The sequence below is a fragment of the Leptidea sinapis genome, chromosome 2 (genome assembly GCF_905404315.1).
Source record: "Leptidea sinapis chromosome 2, ilLepSina1.1, whole genome shotgun sequence".
NCBI classification, from domain to species: Eukaryota; Metazoa; Arthropoda; class Insecta; order Lepidoptera; family Pieridae; genus Leptidea; species Leptidea sinapis.
In genome coordinates, this window is record NC_066266.1 from 3,939,999 (window position 1) to 3,958,253 (window position 18,255).

The 18,255-nt window shown below is 36.0% G+C and overlaps 1 protein-coding gene across 3 annotated transcripts; it reads right to left on the minus strand.

Moving 5' to 3' along the window:
• Window positions 1–48: 48 nt before the first annotated feature.
• On the minus strand, window positions 49–5,469 carry LOC126975590 (uncharacterized). 3 transcript variants are annotated; one of them, XM_050823565.1, is made up of 3 exons: window positions 5,388–5,469; window positions 1,812–1,987; window positions 49–1,606 (listed from the first exon to the last, which is right to left on the minus strand). In XM_050823565.1, the coding sequence occupies exon 3, from the start codon at window positions 1,463–1,465 to the stop codon at window positions 56–58; it is 1,410 nt and encodes a 469-aa protein (XP_050679522.1). In that variant the 5' UTR covers window positions 1,466–1,606; window positions 1,812–1,987; window positions 5,388–5,469; the 3' UTR covers window positions 49–55. The 3 variants fall into 3 exon arrangements, with proteins under 3 accessions (XP_050679522.1, XP_050679514.1, XP_050679504.1); XM_050823557.1 differs by having other exon boundaries at window positions 49–1,987; XM_050823547.1 differs by lacking the exons at window positions 49–1,606; window positions 1,812–1,987 and adding an exon at window positions 2,144–4,842 and having other exon boundaries at window positions 5,388–5,467.
• Between the last annotated feature and the right edge of the window lie 12,786 nt (window positions 5,470–18,255).

Sequence of the window (18,255 nt, forward strand, 5' to 3'; positions counted from 1 at the left end):
CTAAAAGAAATATAGGTCACGCTAATTTTCATACTTTAAAGCCACACAACGTATTTCACCAAGACTTTATTAAAAACACAATAAAACCGTATATTAGAATCAAGCACAAGAAAAAAGCCGGCACGCCACTAAGAACAAATGAATTTTCTTTCATAAATCTCAAAGGTAAATCGAACAAAGCCTTTTTTGTTCTTGTACTAGTTGGAATTGCTTCGGTTGTTGATATTTTTATCGAGTCACCTTCGCCGACCTTAGAATTATGAGGATCTTCATAAGCTTTGAGAATTTTAATGCTTGAATTCTTTGAACTCATCACTTTACTAACCACCTTGACTTTACTGCTTTTTTCAGATTTATTGCGAGTTAAGCTTAATTTGAGCATCAAATCGTCAATAACTTGCTTATGAATGAGGTCGCACTGAGCGAAATTTTCTTGTGAAGCCAGCTTTATAAATCCTAATTCCAGTTGATTCATATCTACTGATAAAGCCTTGCTGGATTTTATTTGCTTTGGCATAAACTTTTCGAAATTGGCTAGAGTTTTTTTAAGTTCTCCTAAAATTTTATCGCTTAATGACACTCCTAATTTTCTCATGGCCAAATCAAGTGTTGTACTTATTTTATCCCAACACTCAGAACTTGACTGGACATTCCTAGATTCTACAACGCATGTCATTTTGTGAGCGTTTTCTTTTTCTGTCAATATTGCTTTAATTGTGTTTTCATCTGGCAGAGAGACGCCTTTAACGGAAATATCTCTCTTTTCGGTGTCAAACATTTTTTTAAGTGGGCTTGAAAGTTCCTGTGGGGGCAGTTCTTTCCAATTATTTGTTAATGTCCCTAATGTATGTATATTATCAGCTATTAATACAGCACTTAAATAGTCACTGTCCTTATCAATGTTACTTTTTGAAAGCAATTTTGTACTGTGTTGCTGGACTGTATTATTCATATTTACATTAAATTCAGATTGAGATGTTAAATTAGAAATAGATTCCTTTGTACAACAATCATCACAATTCATTTTTGAAACTGTAAAAGTCTCATTACCACTCGATAATTGTGAAATATTAGCAACAAGTGTAATATTACTATCATCCTGCATAATTTCAGCATTCGATGTTTTTAATGGGGAATTATCTTCTCCAAAAACGTCCGATATTGTTGTTAATGTGTCTCTAGCAAGTGATTCTGAGCTAGTTAAATTTTCACGTAATAAAAAGCTTTCTGCGTTTAAAATATTTTTTTCATTAACACGTGAGGATATCAATGGATCTATACGAGCCATGGCTACATTAATGACATCGTTATTATACTGAATTGTATTTAAACCGTGACCCTCCGAATAAAATGACAAATTTTCAGATGTGCAAGTTTTGGATTCTAAGCTTTCAAAACTTGAACCTTTTTCATGATCAGTTATCTGGGATGTTGAGTCATTTATATTGATATTATTTGTTGTCATTGAATTACTTTGGATTATTATATCATAATCTTTTATGTTAGTCTCAGCTGTTGCAGTAAGTAAATTTGATGTATTTGATGTGCTATTTGTTAAAATTTCAGAGTTATCTTCAGTTACTATAACATTGCTAGGCAGTTGAATCTGAAATGAATTTTGGAATACTAAAGTATCATTGCTTTTATTACTTATACTGTCATCCTCAGAGATTATGATCTCATTTGAGCCAGAGAGAGCATCCTGAGATAGCTTTTGATTACTTTGAAAATTTATCGTTTGTAAATCTGTATCATTTTCTAGAAATTTATTTAAAATAGTGTCAAGAACTTCGCTTGCATCATATTCATACATTATTTCATTCGTTGAACTTTGGTCAGCGATAGCATGTGCATGGCTATTATCGTTTACTGAGAACCCCACAGTATACTTTGGAACTACTTTCCAATTCATCTTTTCTCCCGAGCTATTTTCTAAACTTAAATGATTTTCGTTGTCTTGCATTTTCCTGGATTTAGCTTTTACTATCTGTAACAAAATATTCAATAAGTAAAATTACTGAAATACATTTTTAAGTTAGTATCTAGCGATCAGCCAATAACTTTAAGTTCCTTTGATTTTGTTTTTAGAAGTTTAATTTATTTGTATGAGTATAAAAAATAAACGTTAATCAAACAAATAATATAAATTTATAATCCAATTTTATTTCATATCAGAAACCCAAATCATGGAGCATTATTGAATTGTGTGTAGTATTTAATTCTGTGTTAGGTTCCCCCAAATTTTGTAATGGCTTTATACGGTCCCTAATAATATTAACATACAATAACCACAATATGATTAAACTTGGAATCCATAGCAACACACAGTAGAAACAGCCTTCATTAAAACTCATTTCACGTTTACACAATACAAGCTTATTTTCGCAAAGCCTTTCATCTTCCATATTTACACAAACTGAAGAACAAGTATGGTGATTTTCTAGTGTTTCTTTAATTGGATTGTATTCGCAACTTAAGCGTGATTGTGAGTTTTTTGTGTTATAGCATTCCTCAACGTAGTTATACGAACATGTATTAGCTATGCACGAATCGATGGGATAGGCAGTGGAATTATGACAAATTTTGGATGAACATGGTACACTTTGCATCTTGCAGCCATGATGATGTGGAAGAATTAGGTCGTCACAATAAAACGTTAATATATTCCCAGTATCTTGTTCGCTAGTCAATTCAATTAAGGATTTTGATTTGTGCAAAGACCATTTCATTTCCTCATTGGCAATTTGTCGTGGGAAGTCACATGGAACTGTGGTCATGTCCGTCACTCTAAGTATACATTCGCTATCAATGATTCGATACGAGGTACTTTTTTTGTCTTGATCTGAATTAAATTCAATATAATCTCTCAGCTCCATGGAAAGTTCATGTCCTGGTATTAAATGAGTCCTCGTATTACAGCTTTTGCATTGTGGTTCCGTTGACTTTATTGGACTGGTTATATTTTTTTTTGTTTTGAAACAATGAGGGTTTTCATCTTCTTGTTTCACTTCTAATGTAACTGGCGTGATATACAATATTTTGCTATGAATTTTATCAACAACTATAGAATCTTGGTGAATGTTTTTCGCTAAATTATTAATATATTTTATTAAGCTGCCAATTTCACCTATTTCATTTTTAATTTCAAAACATTTTGAAGTACAGGTACCCCTATTATTGAAATTTTTTAATTTAATATTTGATTCATATTCATGAATATTACTTGTGGATGTTTGCCTATTTATCAAGTATTTTGTTTTCTCGAAACCCGAACCACAAAGTGGAAAATTTGTATGAACTTTGTTAGAAGTACATTTATGTAAGCGTTTAACATTATGCTTTTTATTGAATTTTGTGCATGTAAAAGTTGGTTCTACTTTATGAAATAAATGAGATGTATTTTTTGTTTTATTAGTTTTTGAATGGTTTGGAATAGATTTCTTATCTTCTTTCACTATAGGGAATACATTTAACTTTACGTCTACCTTCATTACGTTTTTACTTTTTTCAATACATTTGATAATGTGCTGTAAGGATTGTAAAATATCAGATTTTTTTGAATGTGTGTTAGCTGTATTGACACTGTATTTTTTGTTTGATTTTACATACTGAAATGAGGGATAAGCTCTATTTTTTCTAGCCTTGCTTTCAGGGGGTTTTCTTTTGCTGTTTTTCATATTTACAGAACGATTCTGGTGAACCTTTGAAGTTTTCAACATTTGATTATTATAATCAGATGCATCAATTTCTTTATGTTCTATATTCTTTCCATAGTATTTTTGCTTCAGGTTTGTATAGTCTTCAGCATTATCATCTTCATTTTTAAGTGGATTTATTTCTGTATAAAAATTTTTGTTACTATCCTTTACGTGATAAATATCATATTGAGATTTCTTCTCAAAATCAAATGTGCAGTGATTATTAACTTCAACACTTTGCTCCTTGTATGTTGCACATTTTTCAGTCAAAACTTTTGGGGAGATTGCGAATATATTGCTCAGTTCCGATGAATCCATTGGAAAATAAATCTTATTTTTGTGATGTTTAGCCCTGTTTCTCAATTTCTTAATTTTCCTTTTTGGACGACTTAAGTTCTTTGGAACACTTAGTGTTGAAACTAGTTTTAATTTCTTATTCGTTAAAGGTATGGACAAATATGATGTTCTTATGTGTTTAAATGCGTTATTGTACACTTCCTGTGTGTCTACGGCATTTGTATTCTCAGTTAATGTTTCACTTAATATCTCCACGTCTAAAGTACATGACGTGTAAGACGATGATGATTTTGTTAAATTTACTTGATGAAGAATGGAGTCAAGAACCGTTTCAATTTCTTGTTTTGTGTTCTTTTTGTCGAGTAAATATCTTTTTATCCATTCATTTAATAATTTCTTAAGATTTTCAACCACCATGTTTGTTATATCTATGTTCAAATGATTTTCAAGGAAATTATCACCGCAAGCACTGGCATCCTCCAGCTTTCCAATACTTTTGTTTTGTGAATCATTAATTGTATTATTTGATCTTGTTGAAATTGTATTTATAATGCAATGTCTCTTTCTATTATTTCTATAATACGATCTGAGAATACATATATCTGTTTCAATGCTCAAGTCTCTTTTGAGTTTACCATTATCTTCATAGTAATGACTGTAAGCTGTCTGTTTTTTGAACTGCGTTGTTATACCTTTCGTGCAATACTGTGACCATTCTGACAATGTTTTTGAATTAGTTTTGAGAGTGTCGAAAGAATTTTCATATACAATCTTTGTCTTATCACTTCTATTACTTGCGCATTTCACCATGATTTTCAAGGCCTTCTAAAAACAGCGTTCTTGTATTCTGTAATAAAAATATTTCTATTCCATTCAAATTATTCGCGTTCTGCTTTGTTATATCTTTTTATAAAAATAGCATTACTGATATCATTACCTAGTATTCATCATCTGAATACATTTCTTGAATTGCTTAAATCATTTCGCACTTAAAGTAATACGATTGAGTTTAAACAACTGTCTTAGTATATATCTTACCACAAAAAGGTATAATGCGGTATTATTTCTACTTAAACTGAATTGTATAATAAATGTAGAGTACCAACTTAGTTTAAGATAACAAAAAAAACTCCTGATCTAAGTTTCACTAATGTGTTTGAAAAGTTATTTTTGTTTGATTTTGAAAGTGTTTTAATGAATATATTTTCTTGATATATAAATATTGCACTTTTAAACTACCACCTCACTATACTTTGAAGCTTAGAGAACATTGTAATTGCGTAAGGTTATGAATTTGAATAAAGTATTACTGATGAAGTATGTCTAATTATATCAAGAAATAAGTTAACATGCAAAATGTTATAAATTATGGTATTAATGGTAGATACTTACAAAATAAATTAAATTTTAGTCATCCACAAAATATATACAAAAAACACAAAAATCACTTGATTAATTTTACTCAATTGACATAATGGCGTTGAATATATTTTTGGTCAAAGATCGAGTTTAGGTAGTCTTCAGCCAGTTATAAGTAATATTTAAATGTACCATAGAGTATTTCTCCAATCATTCGAAGACGTTTATTATGAAAGAGCAAGAGTCTATATTGAAGTTTAACCCAGTCGAACTACAACGTTAAACCAATTAACTAATATTTAGGATTGGACTCCGCTGCGCTCAAACTACGCCTGCGGTATCAGGCGTAGTCGAAAAATGCGGCAACTTATACAATGCCCAAGTGGACGTACTCGAGCCAGTCTCGAACAATGTGTGACGTTGACGTGTCATGTTCTGTTAAACTTTGCTAATAATTGAAACTAAAATGCCGGGTTATACTACAAGAAATAAGAAAGACACTGGGATTACAAAGCATCAGTTAGAATTTTGTATTTTATTTATTTCAGTTTAAAATAAAACAAAGCGTATGTTACAACATTTGACAGATGCCATTGAGTGCCACGCACACAGGCATATAATAGTTAGCGTAATAAAAAAGCTATTGTTCTTAGGTAGTGCGGTATTTAGTTAGAGCTCAACAAAGACCAAATCTTATTCAGATCTAATTACTGAAGAAAATTTCGTAATGAAAGAAAATAAATTTGTGTTTATTTACTTAAGGGGCTGCACCAGCCGGCTACGAATGTTTGTTCTTTTTATACGTGTGTTTAGGAAGAGTTTCCCACGCACAGAGAAATCCATGAATGGGAAATTCCCGTAAAAATAGAATTTAGGAGAGCGCTGCCATCTTCTTTCGAAAAAATAGCACCAATATACCAAAAAAAAATCAAATTCTACCAAAATATACTGATATTTTCCCTACTATCAACTGTTACTCAAAATCTACCGAAAAGGAAGAAATATACCAAGTTTGGTCATGCTGAGCAAGATCGACGATTATACTTACTAGTTGAGAGAGAGAAAGAGTGAGAGAGAGTGATCACCGCAGCCCATCACCTCTCTTGTAACACCAGAGGAATCAAGAGTGTTGCCAACTAAAGCTTCGAATGAGGTGATGATATGATGATACTATGATTCCGGGTGGGTGATGGTCGAACCGGCGGCTCCGTGATGAGAAGCAATGGTTCTACCTATTACACCACCTAAATTCTTCTCATATTTCAATTATTTTTTCTTTTGTAATGTTACTTATGAGGGGACAAACGGGCAAGAGGTTCAAGTGATGGAAAATGGTAAGGCAACTGCCAATGAACATCTACAACACCAGGAGTCAAAAGATGCGTTGCCAGCTTCTAAATTGAGAGTATGCTCTCCTAACTTGAATGTCCCTAAGTCGTATCTGTTCAGGAAAGCTGCAATCGGTAATAGCTTCCACAAAGAGGCTATACGAGGCGAGAAATTTCTCGCAAAACACGCCACTGTATAATGCCAAAGAATCAAGCTGATCGGAGACGACTTGAACGTCGATGATTCGATCCGCTCTTCGTTGTGTGTGCTCATAGGAAGAAGCTGGTACTCGGGAGCGCTCGCCCAGAGATGAGAACAGTACTGCATGTGAGGCCAATTTGTGCCTTATATTGTTGCTGGCGGTGGCTTGTAGTGAAGTACTGTCCTACCTTACTGAGTGCACCAATTTTTTTAAAGGCCAATTTGGCCTTCTCTTTCAAGTATCCACGGAACTGAACTCGATTTTAACTCAACTGATTGCGCCCATTTATGGGTGAGGTATCCAAGAAGATCAATAGCTGAGTGACCCAGACGATACCGTACTGGCAATCGCTGATCAGCTGAAGAAGAAGCTGGCAATAAGTTACTTGTTACTTCTTCTCATTAAAACTCAACTTTTACGAAGTGGCGGAAAATGTAAAAAGAAGAGAATCACATTCATAAGTGTCATTTCCTTGACCTACATGAATAAATTAATTTTGGTTTTGGATTTGATTTATACAAAAGGTTTCTTAACACTGCGAAACGTGGAGGATCTGTTGGAGTAGAACCAATATACACATAGTAAAGTAAATTTTGTATGACTATTATTAGTGTTGTACCATACGGTGACCTAACATCCAATATAAATCTGTTTATGATCCTAACCCAAAAAAATCCTTGAATAAGCTGAACTGCACCCGATAATATACCAAGTTTTGCCAACAAACTGGCAAGTAATAAAAATAGCACGGGCCATTTCACTAAACAAATAAAATACGAGAGGTAAAATCCGTCCGATTCGTTTACTGACACAATAAAATACAGGTAATGATCAATATAACACAACAAATGGGTTGGCAATGAGAAATGTGGGTTGGGTCCTATTGTCAGAGGCAATTTTTTAGCAAAGGAATCTCAGTTGCCTGTCCGCTACGATTGATTAGTAGTGACCGCTTAGTTTGACGGTATCATTCATGCTGATAAAATTTGTTTGTTCTGATCATTTCACAAATTTTTTGCATTTTCAGCGTCAAATGCTTGGTAACTTACCCCTTGCGTACCGAGTTAGTCGATCGACTTAATGACTTTATTGTTATGACGTGCTATTTCCCTTAGAACCTATAATAGAATGAAGGCGAATAATATAGGTATAGTTTTGAACAGATAGATTCAAAAACACTATGCAAAGATTTACAAATAAGTGAGCGGGAACATAACAGTTCTTGCCGTGCGCCATATTGAAAAAGTAATCATTTGTTAAAACAATTGTCATCGATGTTCTTGTGCAAGTTTAGGGTTCTATTCTGAAGTTATAATATATCGGTTTGCCAAGAGCAATTACTTTATTTCATCAGTACAAGACCCTCGGTGCGATAGTCTTGGAAATACTTGTAGCTAATATTTCTAACCGGTTGCATGAATCATCAACATCATGAGATTTATATTATATCTCTTACACTTAGTTTACAGTTGATGACCTGCTCAACCCCAATAATTGCCTACTAGCAAACGGACTTGAGATGTCGCTTTTTCAAAATTTAAACAATGTGTTATTTTTAAGTGATCACTCTCAATGTATAAAATATATAAATTTAATTTCTACCAAATTTTAGGGATGGATTGGGATTCAAACCCGTGCTTCTCTTCAACTTCTCAACTTCTTCTTCAACTCCAACCCTCCCCTAGTGGGGCGATCAGTAAGTTACGTTAGTTAAAATGTCGGGTTATGGCGCAATCATATCCTAATCACATTTTCATCCAGTTTCAATGATACAATTCTTTCATTAATGAAACCTACTTGGTATAAGTCACGGGAGCCCGTTCGAATTTTATTATTTTTAATTGTCGCTATATGTGACACCAAACCTCATTCTGTTTACTTTATGTCTATGAAATCATAAAAATTTCGCACAAATCCAATATTTAATACCTAGTTAGTCAGCATAACTCAAATAGTTTCAACTTGTAGAAGGGTAGAATTTTTAGAGAATCACACATCAACAGTCTCCCGTAAACATGTTAATTGTAAAGTCAACGAAACGTTGAGAAAAATTTATGGAAAGCCTACCAACGCGCCAACGAAAGCCGACCGTAAAGTATTTACGACCACTGCAATAGGTAAGCCAAATATAGTGACACCGCGACAAAACAGATCCGTGAATGACATAGCTATAGCGTGTGGCGCTTGATAGCCAAACAGTTGAAAAGCCAGCGAGACATACCACGCAGTCATTTCCAGCTCATGTACATTCGCCCAGTATTGTTAGTGATTCCTAAAATCCATCTAACTATCTACTTTTCTCACCAACTCAACAAAGCTAATAATTTCACCCCTGTTCTGTTCTTATAGTACGGAGGACGACCGAAAGAATCCTGAATTTCGCTCTTATATCGTAAATCGTACTATCAAAGTTAGGAGAGAAGATGCAAAACATAATTGAATTAATAAAAAAAAATAATAAATAATAAATACTTAGAATATAAACATTTTTTTATGACCATAAGGGACGAGACGAGCAGGACGTTCAGCTGATGGTAATTGATACGCCCTGCTCATTACCATGCAGTGCCGCTATGGATTCTAGAAAAACCCAAATATTCTGAGCGACACTACGATTACGCTCGTCACCTTGAGACAAAAGATGTTAAGTCTCATTTGCCCAGTAATTTCACTAGCTATACGGCGCCCTTCAGACCGAAACACAATAATCCTCACACATTACTGCTTCACGACAGAAATAGGCGCCGGTGTGGTACCCATTGTCTAGCCGGCATCCTGTGCAAAGAAGTCTCCCTGGTTATTAACTATCAGAGTAGTTAATAAAAAAATAAACAATAAAATCAGTCATAGAATTATTCATCGAAATTCCGACAGAAAATCGTCATTGCTAAGAATAGACAATTTCATAAAGTATTTCATCACCTTATTCAGAAAGGAATGCAATAAATCCATTCATAAGCCAAGGAATAGCGCAATATGTTTATCTATTGCGGTGACGTCATATCCTGGAGATATACGGCACATCCGGCGTGCAAATAACCCTTTATATGTGCGGTCGAAATATCGATTCCTGATATACAAGGAGTTGTGTTTTGTGATATGAGGAAAACCAACATTTATCATGGCAAAAAGGGGTTCGTAGATTAATGGTTGTTGACTGGTTTTGAAGGTTCTCGATCTTTGCATAAACTTTTAAACCTTATCTTATTATAGCTTCAGTTTATTTATGCAGTAGAATTTATTTGGAAAAATATGGACTTTTCACCTTTAAATGAAGAGTTTAGCTTAAGGCAGATTTTGCAATAATCGACTTGTAGAGATTTAGATTCATTTTACTTTAATAAGAGCGCATATTGTCTTCAATATCACAGTGTTTGAAGACGAAGATTTCCCTGCGAGATCGAATCAGAAATGAGGAGATCCGTAAGACTGCGAAATTGACGTGACTGATCATCGTGGGGATCTTTGGGAGAGGCCTTTCTCCATGATATGATGTTGATGATGATGAAGAGCGCAAGAGAATGTCTACCCGCCGTATATCTAAAGGCGTGTCTGCAGGGAGGGAAACGATTTGAAAATCCTCAACCATGGGATATCCCAAGGGTTTCGTGCTCTTCCCTATACTGTGACATCTTTTGCGAACATCTTTTTAATGACCTCTTGTAAATGAACGTGCCGTCGTAGGTCTAAATACTACGCTACTCATAGAGGCGCATTCCAGGGCTGCTATCAAGGCCAATTCCGGGTTGGTGCTCGAGAGGATCTCGGAATGTGGATGTAGAAATTGACTTAAGTGTTCACCACAGAAAACTAAGTCGATTACCGGTCGAGCGAAGATACGACTTACGATGCTAAGTCTCATTTGGCCAGTAATCTCACAAGCTATGGCGCCCTTCAGTCCGAAACATTGTGGTACCCATAATCTAGCCGGCATCCTGTGCAACGGAGCCTCCCACTGGTAAAAGTAATACATAGATGGCGGGTGGACGGTCGTTTAATAAACTCCTACCACTCAAGACCGCCGGCATTTAGTGTCGTAAAGATAATAATATAATGCAAATAGATTTTTTTACTATTTTATATACTTTAATCTCTTTGCCAAGCTGAACAGTCTAGCGATTAACTGGATTGTATGAAACGCCGTGACTGTCTCATTGAAATTTGACAGATAACGGCTATTATCTTGTAAACAAAGGAGATTAACTACATTTTAAGCAACTGTTCGCTTTCAAACTTAGCTGGATTATACTTCGTCGCCAATCCCCATACTGTAATTACTACTATTTCAAACTTATGTCATATGACTGTACGTTTCATGCTGAACTAAAGGACAATGCCGATCCTTGTATAAAAATTGGACTATTCTTGCGTCTTAAACAAATCATCGGTAAAACATTAGAAATATTCTCAGGATTATTTAAAAAAATATCATTGAGATATAAACAGGGAACTTGTAGTACCTAATCTGATCTTTTCTATTTCAATTTACAACAAACTTGTTGTCAGTTTTAGTGTAGGATTGCCGGACTCATCATCATCACACAAACCACCGGCCACAAAAATAAGTTAATCCAGAAAATCACAAGGTTTTCCGATTTTACCAGATGTGAAATTCTACTTTTAATAATTTAATACTTTTCTTTTCCAACGGTCTGTCGATCAGTGATCAGTTGATTGATGACAATGTCATTATGACAAAACATCCAGATATAGACAAATGGAAGGGAATTTGTTTGAATTTAAGTGCGTTTTTATACCAATAAAAACGCACTTAAATTCGACTAAACGTAGCAACGTTTAGTCTTGATTTTATAATTTTACCAACCATTTAAATAAATTTAGCGACAAAATTGAATTGTTAGATATTCTTTACGTCATGGAGCGACGTCATTTGACGGCAAATGAAATGCAAAGAGCTGTAGGGATGTTGCAAGCGGGAAGTAATCAGTCTCAGGTATCTCGGCATTTTGGCATTCATAGAAGTATTATTTGTCGTCTTTGCAAGCGCTACAACAATATAAGGGAACCCGCTGAACAGCATTCAGGCCGTAAAAGGAGTACAACCACTCGGCAAGACCGATACATACAACTGACTGCAAGACGCCAGCCGATGTTAACGCTAAAGGCTACAAAATTCAAATGGTGTTGATGTAAGTCCCCAAACTATGCGAAATCGACTGCATGCGTACGGCCTACGAGCTTGACGCCCAATTAGGTGCCCACCGATACGTCACGGGAATTGCGCTCGTCGATATGAATGGTGTAGAGAACGCAGAACATGGACCCAGGAACAATGGGATAAAATTATTTTTCCGATGAGTCGCGATTCGGGTTTAGGCCTGATACAAGACGGGTACGAGTATACCGTCGGCCCGGAAATACTGAAAGGCTCAGGTGCATTCAGGAAGTTCATCCATACAGCGTCTCAACAGTTATGGTATTCGCGGGTATTATGAAGAACAATCGAAATGAGCTCGTTTTTGTTAATGGGAACATGAACGCTGAAAATTACGTTGAGGATATTCTCAGACCTTATGTCCATCCATTTGCACAAACCTTTGGCTCCGATTTTACGTTAATGCATGACAATGCGCGTTCACATACAGCTCGGCGAACCAGTCAATACTTGGCAACGGAGAACGTCCGGGTATTGCCCTGACCTGCACAATCGCCAGACCTCAACCCGATCGAGCACGCATGGGACATGCTCCAGAGACGTGTTTTCAAGGACTTGGACGGGGTGACAACAACCCAACAGCTGAAGGATTTGCTACAAATCCATTGGGAGCGAATACCGCAAGATGACATAAACATCTCATTAATTCAATGAATAATCATTGCCGACAAGTTCTGAGTAGCAGAGGATGCCATACCATGTATTAAATTATCCTATTCTTTCACAATAAATTCATTTTCTTTAGAAATTTCATTTTGTTAATTTTTAATCATTGTGCAGTTTTTAATATTCGGCAAACGGAACATATTCATATGATTTTATCAAATAATATTCAACCAGTAGTGTGATAAAAGTTAGGTTTATTTCGGTTTTCATTCGATTTATTTCCTATAATATGTAGTTATCCTTGCCTTTCCCTTTAAAAAGAGAGTTCATAATGTACTGGTATCATTCGGTGAATATTTTAGTGACAGTGACGTTTCTGGCCTAATATGGCAGTTCCGCTTGTTTCGAAAAGATACTTTTAAACTCCTGTTTGCATCTGACTGAAATAAATATATGCAAAATTATAATTTAAAAGAAAATTTTGTATTCATACCTGGTTCAGACGCATGAGAGTGAGAAATATAGCCCATTTTCCGGCATTTTCCTTTCAATTTTTACTTAGGCAGTCTCGCCTCTTATTACGTAGTATTTATATCCTCTTTGAAGCTGAAGGTAAGTATAAAAGATAGACGATTTTTTATTTTTTACCTTGACAATACCTAATTCTCGCGCAACGAAGAACCATGAGTTGGCAAGAAAACTCAATTGACGAAACGGGTACGGCAACGCACAAGTAGTTCCGTATCATTATTTTTATATTTACATCTTGGGTTACATTATTGGACTTTTAGTAGGGATCCCTAATTTTTTCGAAAATTTAATCAACCCTATATCAGCCGGGGATAATGTAGCTTCCCAACAGTGAAAGAATTATTCAAATCAGTTCAGTAGTTGCGGAGCCTATTCAATACACACAAACAAACAATCAAATCTTACCTCTTTATAATCTTAATAAATATAAATTACGTGACACGTTCTTTGACCGCGATGGACTCCTAAACTAATGAAAGGATTTTAATGGGGATAACTTCATGGAGTGCAGTATAGTCCAACTTGAGAGATAGTATACTTTTTATTTCGATTTGGGACCGAAACTTATTTTTATTTCCAATACTTGTTTTGTATGGACATATTTTCTGTGAGAGAATTTATTGACGCACGATTTGACAGTTCTGCTGTGAAACAATTTCATTATAACAACAAGGAGCATACGTTAAGAAAAAGTTCATGATGTTATGAAAAATTATTGACAAAGTCATAAAAAAACACTATTTTATTATTTACAGAACTATTATTAGTTTATTATTATGTACAGAACAACGTCTGTAGGGCCAGCTAGTATTAGTATAGATTAGATTGTAGAAAATAACAGTTATAATTCGTCGATCTGAAATCGCTCCGTAAATGACAAACCGTTTGCACGTAGCCATCAAATAATCGTAAAACACGGAAACTGCTTTCACATAAGTGTTATTGACACTTGCCGCAGCGGCCTTTGAAAATAAATGGACGAATTAAGGGTTTGTGTCGGCTGCCATTATGTTTACCAAAATATATAGGCATACTTGGGAGCTCCATCGGCATATACTGTATGTATAATGTAATATTATAATTGAATATTAATGTATATTCTATGTACATATAATACAATCGTAACAAGTTATATCTGCACATCTATTGAAATTTTCTTAATTAATACTTGGTGTGTGTTCTACAAATGATACGAATTCAAAAAAAGAACATGTGGGCAATTCACATATGTATCTTTGAAATACTGCGTCAATTTGTTTTTGATCTTTTTGTTGATGCTGTGCGACTGGTGCACATTTTCAAATAAAATTTACCGTCCAAGACCACAATCAACGGAATCGTTGTATCCGATGCAAAAACCTCTCAACTGCATATGAAGTCCTGGTACATTTTGCATAATTTCAACCGCTATGAAAGACACTAATATCACCGGGTACCATATTTATGTTCTCCTGGTGTCTATGTAGTAGTAATACGTCGTGAAATGACGTCAGAATATATTAAGGTATACTCGCGTCATAAATAAGACAATCTCTTCTTCAACCATGATTGCCTGGTACCAAAATACTGTATAATGCTATCTCATTTCCTCCCACAAAATCTTATGAATTTTCTCATCAGTCTCATTTTACTGTTCATCGCTTTTTCGTTTCATATCACAACGATGCTAATGAAGTTTTCACTTCAAACTACTTTCTACAATTTTTGTCTGTATGTGTCCGGGCAGAACGCAAAAGCTACTACTGACTTCATCAACAATAGCAACTAATGTATATCAACATGCGAAGGCTGTTAAATATATTTAATTAGAATTATGATGAATATTATACTATTCAGGATTACAAATATTCTTGAAGAGAATCAGCCCAAAGAACAAGCTGGATTCCGTCGAAATTTTTCAACCATAGATCATATACACACCCTTAGACAAATATTACAAAAATATAAAGAATACAACAAAAGCCGATTTGCCGATAATCAATAGATATTAAAATTGTTATTATATTAGTTAAACTCTTGTTAATAGTCAAAATGTGTTTTTTAGATTATTATTATTATTATTTGAAGAGGGTGGCTATTTCCTGGTCCTAAAAGGTTCCTAGTAACACCGCGTCCAGAATTGGACTATTGTGTCCGCCACTCATACTAAAGCTCATCGTCAAGCCCTACCGCCTTTACGAACCGCAGTAGTTCCTTGACGCGAGTGTTGCAAACACTATCTGGTGGTACGAAGTAGTTGCCAAAGATTGTGTTACGCTTATGCATTAGTGGGCCGCAGTCGCAGAGTAGATGAATAGGTGTTTCATCATCCTCAAGGCAGAACCTGCAAGCCTTGTCGCTTCTGATGCCGACCACACTGAGGTGCTTGTTTAGGCGACAGTGCCCGGTTAGCATCCTAGTGAGTATGCATAGATTTTTCCTGTTCAATGATAGGGCTTCATTCGCATAGCTACTGTTGAATGCCCTTATCAGTGCTTTAGAGTGGTTTAAACCTGAAGAGTTGTTCCAGCGTTTAAGTGCTTCTTGTTTACATTGGTTACTCAGGGCGTGTCGGATGGCGCTCTTTGGCAGTCCACAAATGGGTTCCGGACCATATCGGACTGCTTTAGCCCGAGCTCTTGCGAGCTCATCGGCCATTTCATTGCCTATGATTCCGGCGTGCCCTGGGACCCATCTGAGAATCACTCTGTTTTTCATGCCTAATGAATTCAGGCATTCGACGCAATTATTGACTAACTTAGACGACGTCAAGTCAGCGTCTAAAGCCAACAATGCTGCCTGACTATCAGAGTGAATGTATATGTTATGATTGAAGTAGCCTTTTTGGATATTGGTTTCCGCGCATTCCAGGATGGCGTACACCTCTGCTTGAAATATGGAGGTAAAGCTTCCCAGGTTTGTGCTGGATTTAAACCTGGGGCGTTCTCCATAGACCCCACAGCCGACTTCATTTTCCATTTTGGACCCATCGGTGAACCACATGAGGCTCCCGTCCTTCCACGTGACTTTGTTGTTCATCCAGTCGTCCCTGGAAGGTAGTTCCACGATATAGTGTTTAACAGAGATTAATTGTGGAATCATCTGATCAGGTAACATGCCTAATATGTGGTCTCGCAGAACTGAGTCCTCTAAGGTCCTAAGCGTTTGCGACATCCAGTTACATGAACCCCCCTGGGCGATTGCCCTCAGCATGCTTGCCTTCGCCTCTTGCTGTATGAACAGTGGAAGAGGCGGTAGGTTTAGCATTGCTTCAATGGCCGCAGCAGGAGAAGACGTCATGGCTCCGGTTACCAACATACAGGCAAGTCTCTGCAGGCTATTTAGTCTGTCTGCAGTTGTTTTCTGGTTGGCTTTGTTCCACCACACAATGGAGGCGTATGTGATTGTTGGTCTCACAATTGCTTTGAATAGCCATAGGAGGATCTTGGGGCGCATTCCCCAATGTCTCGCTACCAGACGTCGACATACACCCAAGGTTGTTTTAGCCTTTTTCACGGCTTTGTCGATGTGAGAATTCCATGTGAGTTTCTGGTCGAATGTGACTCCCAGATACTTAACCTCAGCTGAGAATTCCAAAGTAGAGCCGTTCAAGGTGGGAGACTTCAGTTTGTTAAGTGTCCGTTTCCTCGTGAATGGCACAATAACAGTCTTTCCTGCGTTGACTGACAGTTTGTTGGCTGTACACCACTGTGAGATGGTGTTTAGCGCCTTTTGCAGTATAGAGCTTAGTAAGCTTTGGCAGAAACCTCTGACGATAATAACTAGGTCGTCTGCGTACCCTAGTGCATCAATTCTGAGTTCTGCCAGCTTACTAAGTAGTTCGTCTACTGCTAGTGTCCCTAGAAGTGGCGAAAGAACGCCACCTTGTGGGCAACCTCGCGTAGTGTATAGCTCCAGTGATGTCCCATGGAGGGAGATTAGAGCTTTGCGATTTGAGAGCATTGACCTTACCCATTTGACAGTGGTGGAGTCTACAGTTTTTTAGATAGTAGTCATAAGTAAATTAATTTTAGGCACACGAAACTACTCTGTGTAAAACTTGTTAACAACAATATAGGCTTTTTATTTTATTTTATTTATTTATTATGATGAATATTAACAAGATGTCGACACAATATAATATATGCTACACTAGCTAATACCCGTGACGTCCTCTGCGTAGACGCTATGAAGCAGTACAAATACTATGCCCGCATCCAGCCTATAGGTTTCTCGACCTTTTGTGAACATTCATGGAAAATTTGAATTAAATCCATTTTACTATCCATCTGTGCGTACTTTATTCAAAAATAAATAATTAAGTGACTGATTAATTGAACGCCCCGCTACCAAGGAAATGAACGCTGAAACACATGAAGAAGCATCTTCTCGGCGTAAAGATCGCGGGCTTCTCTAGTATCGCGCCATCTATAGTAGTACTCCTATTAATTCGAGGCGATGGGACTGAGAATTCCGAGAAGTCGAATTAGGGGAAATCGAATATAAGTATTCGAAATTACAGGAGTTCTACTGTATTGACAAACATTTGGACTTTACCGCGTACGTAAACTAATCAGCAGCCTGTTTCACGCAACTTTGGCACATTACCTATGATTTATCCTAAATTAATGGTCAGATTTTACTGATTTACGGACGGTTTCAATAACGTATCTCTAGTTACGGATACATTGCTGTCACTGTTTGATGACAAGATCTATTCTATCCATAGTTATGTCCAATATAATTGTAGTCCAATGCTTTATGTCGATAGGCTATTGAAATGTTAGTAAGCGTAAAAGGATAGATTTGTCTACCTCTAGTAAGTTAAACTAGGATAGATAGGTTATTGAAAACGGCCGTTAAGGAACATATATTATCTACATTAAGTGGTCTCTATGATGTAGTAATTCAATTTAATGAAAAATAGTGGGATATTGTCAATAAAGCCAATTAAACAAACCTAGAATTTTGTTAATTTTTACAACATTAAAAGCAGTTTCTGTGGTTTAACCGTAATAGCTATATATAAATAGTGTATCGCGGATTTTTTTGTAGATTTTTTAAATATAATTCCTTCC

Coding starts and splice junctions, on each gene's coding strand:
- LOC126975590 (XM_050823547.1), bottom strand. CDS start 4,805: ATGGTGAAATGCGCAAGTAATAGAAGTGATAAGACAAAGATTGTATAT.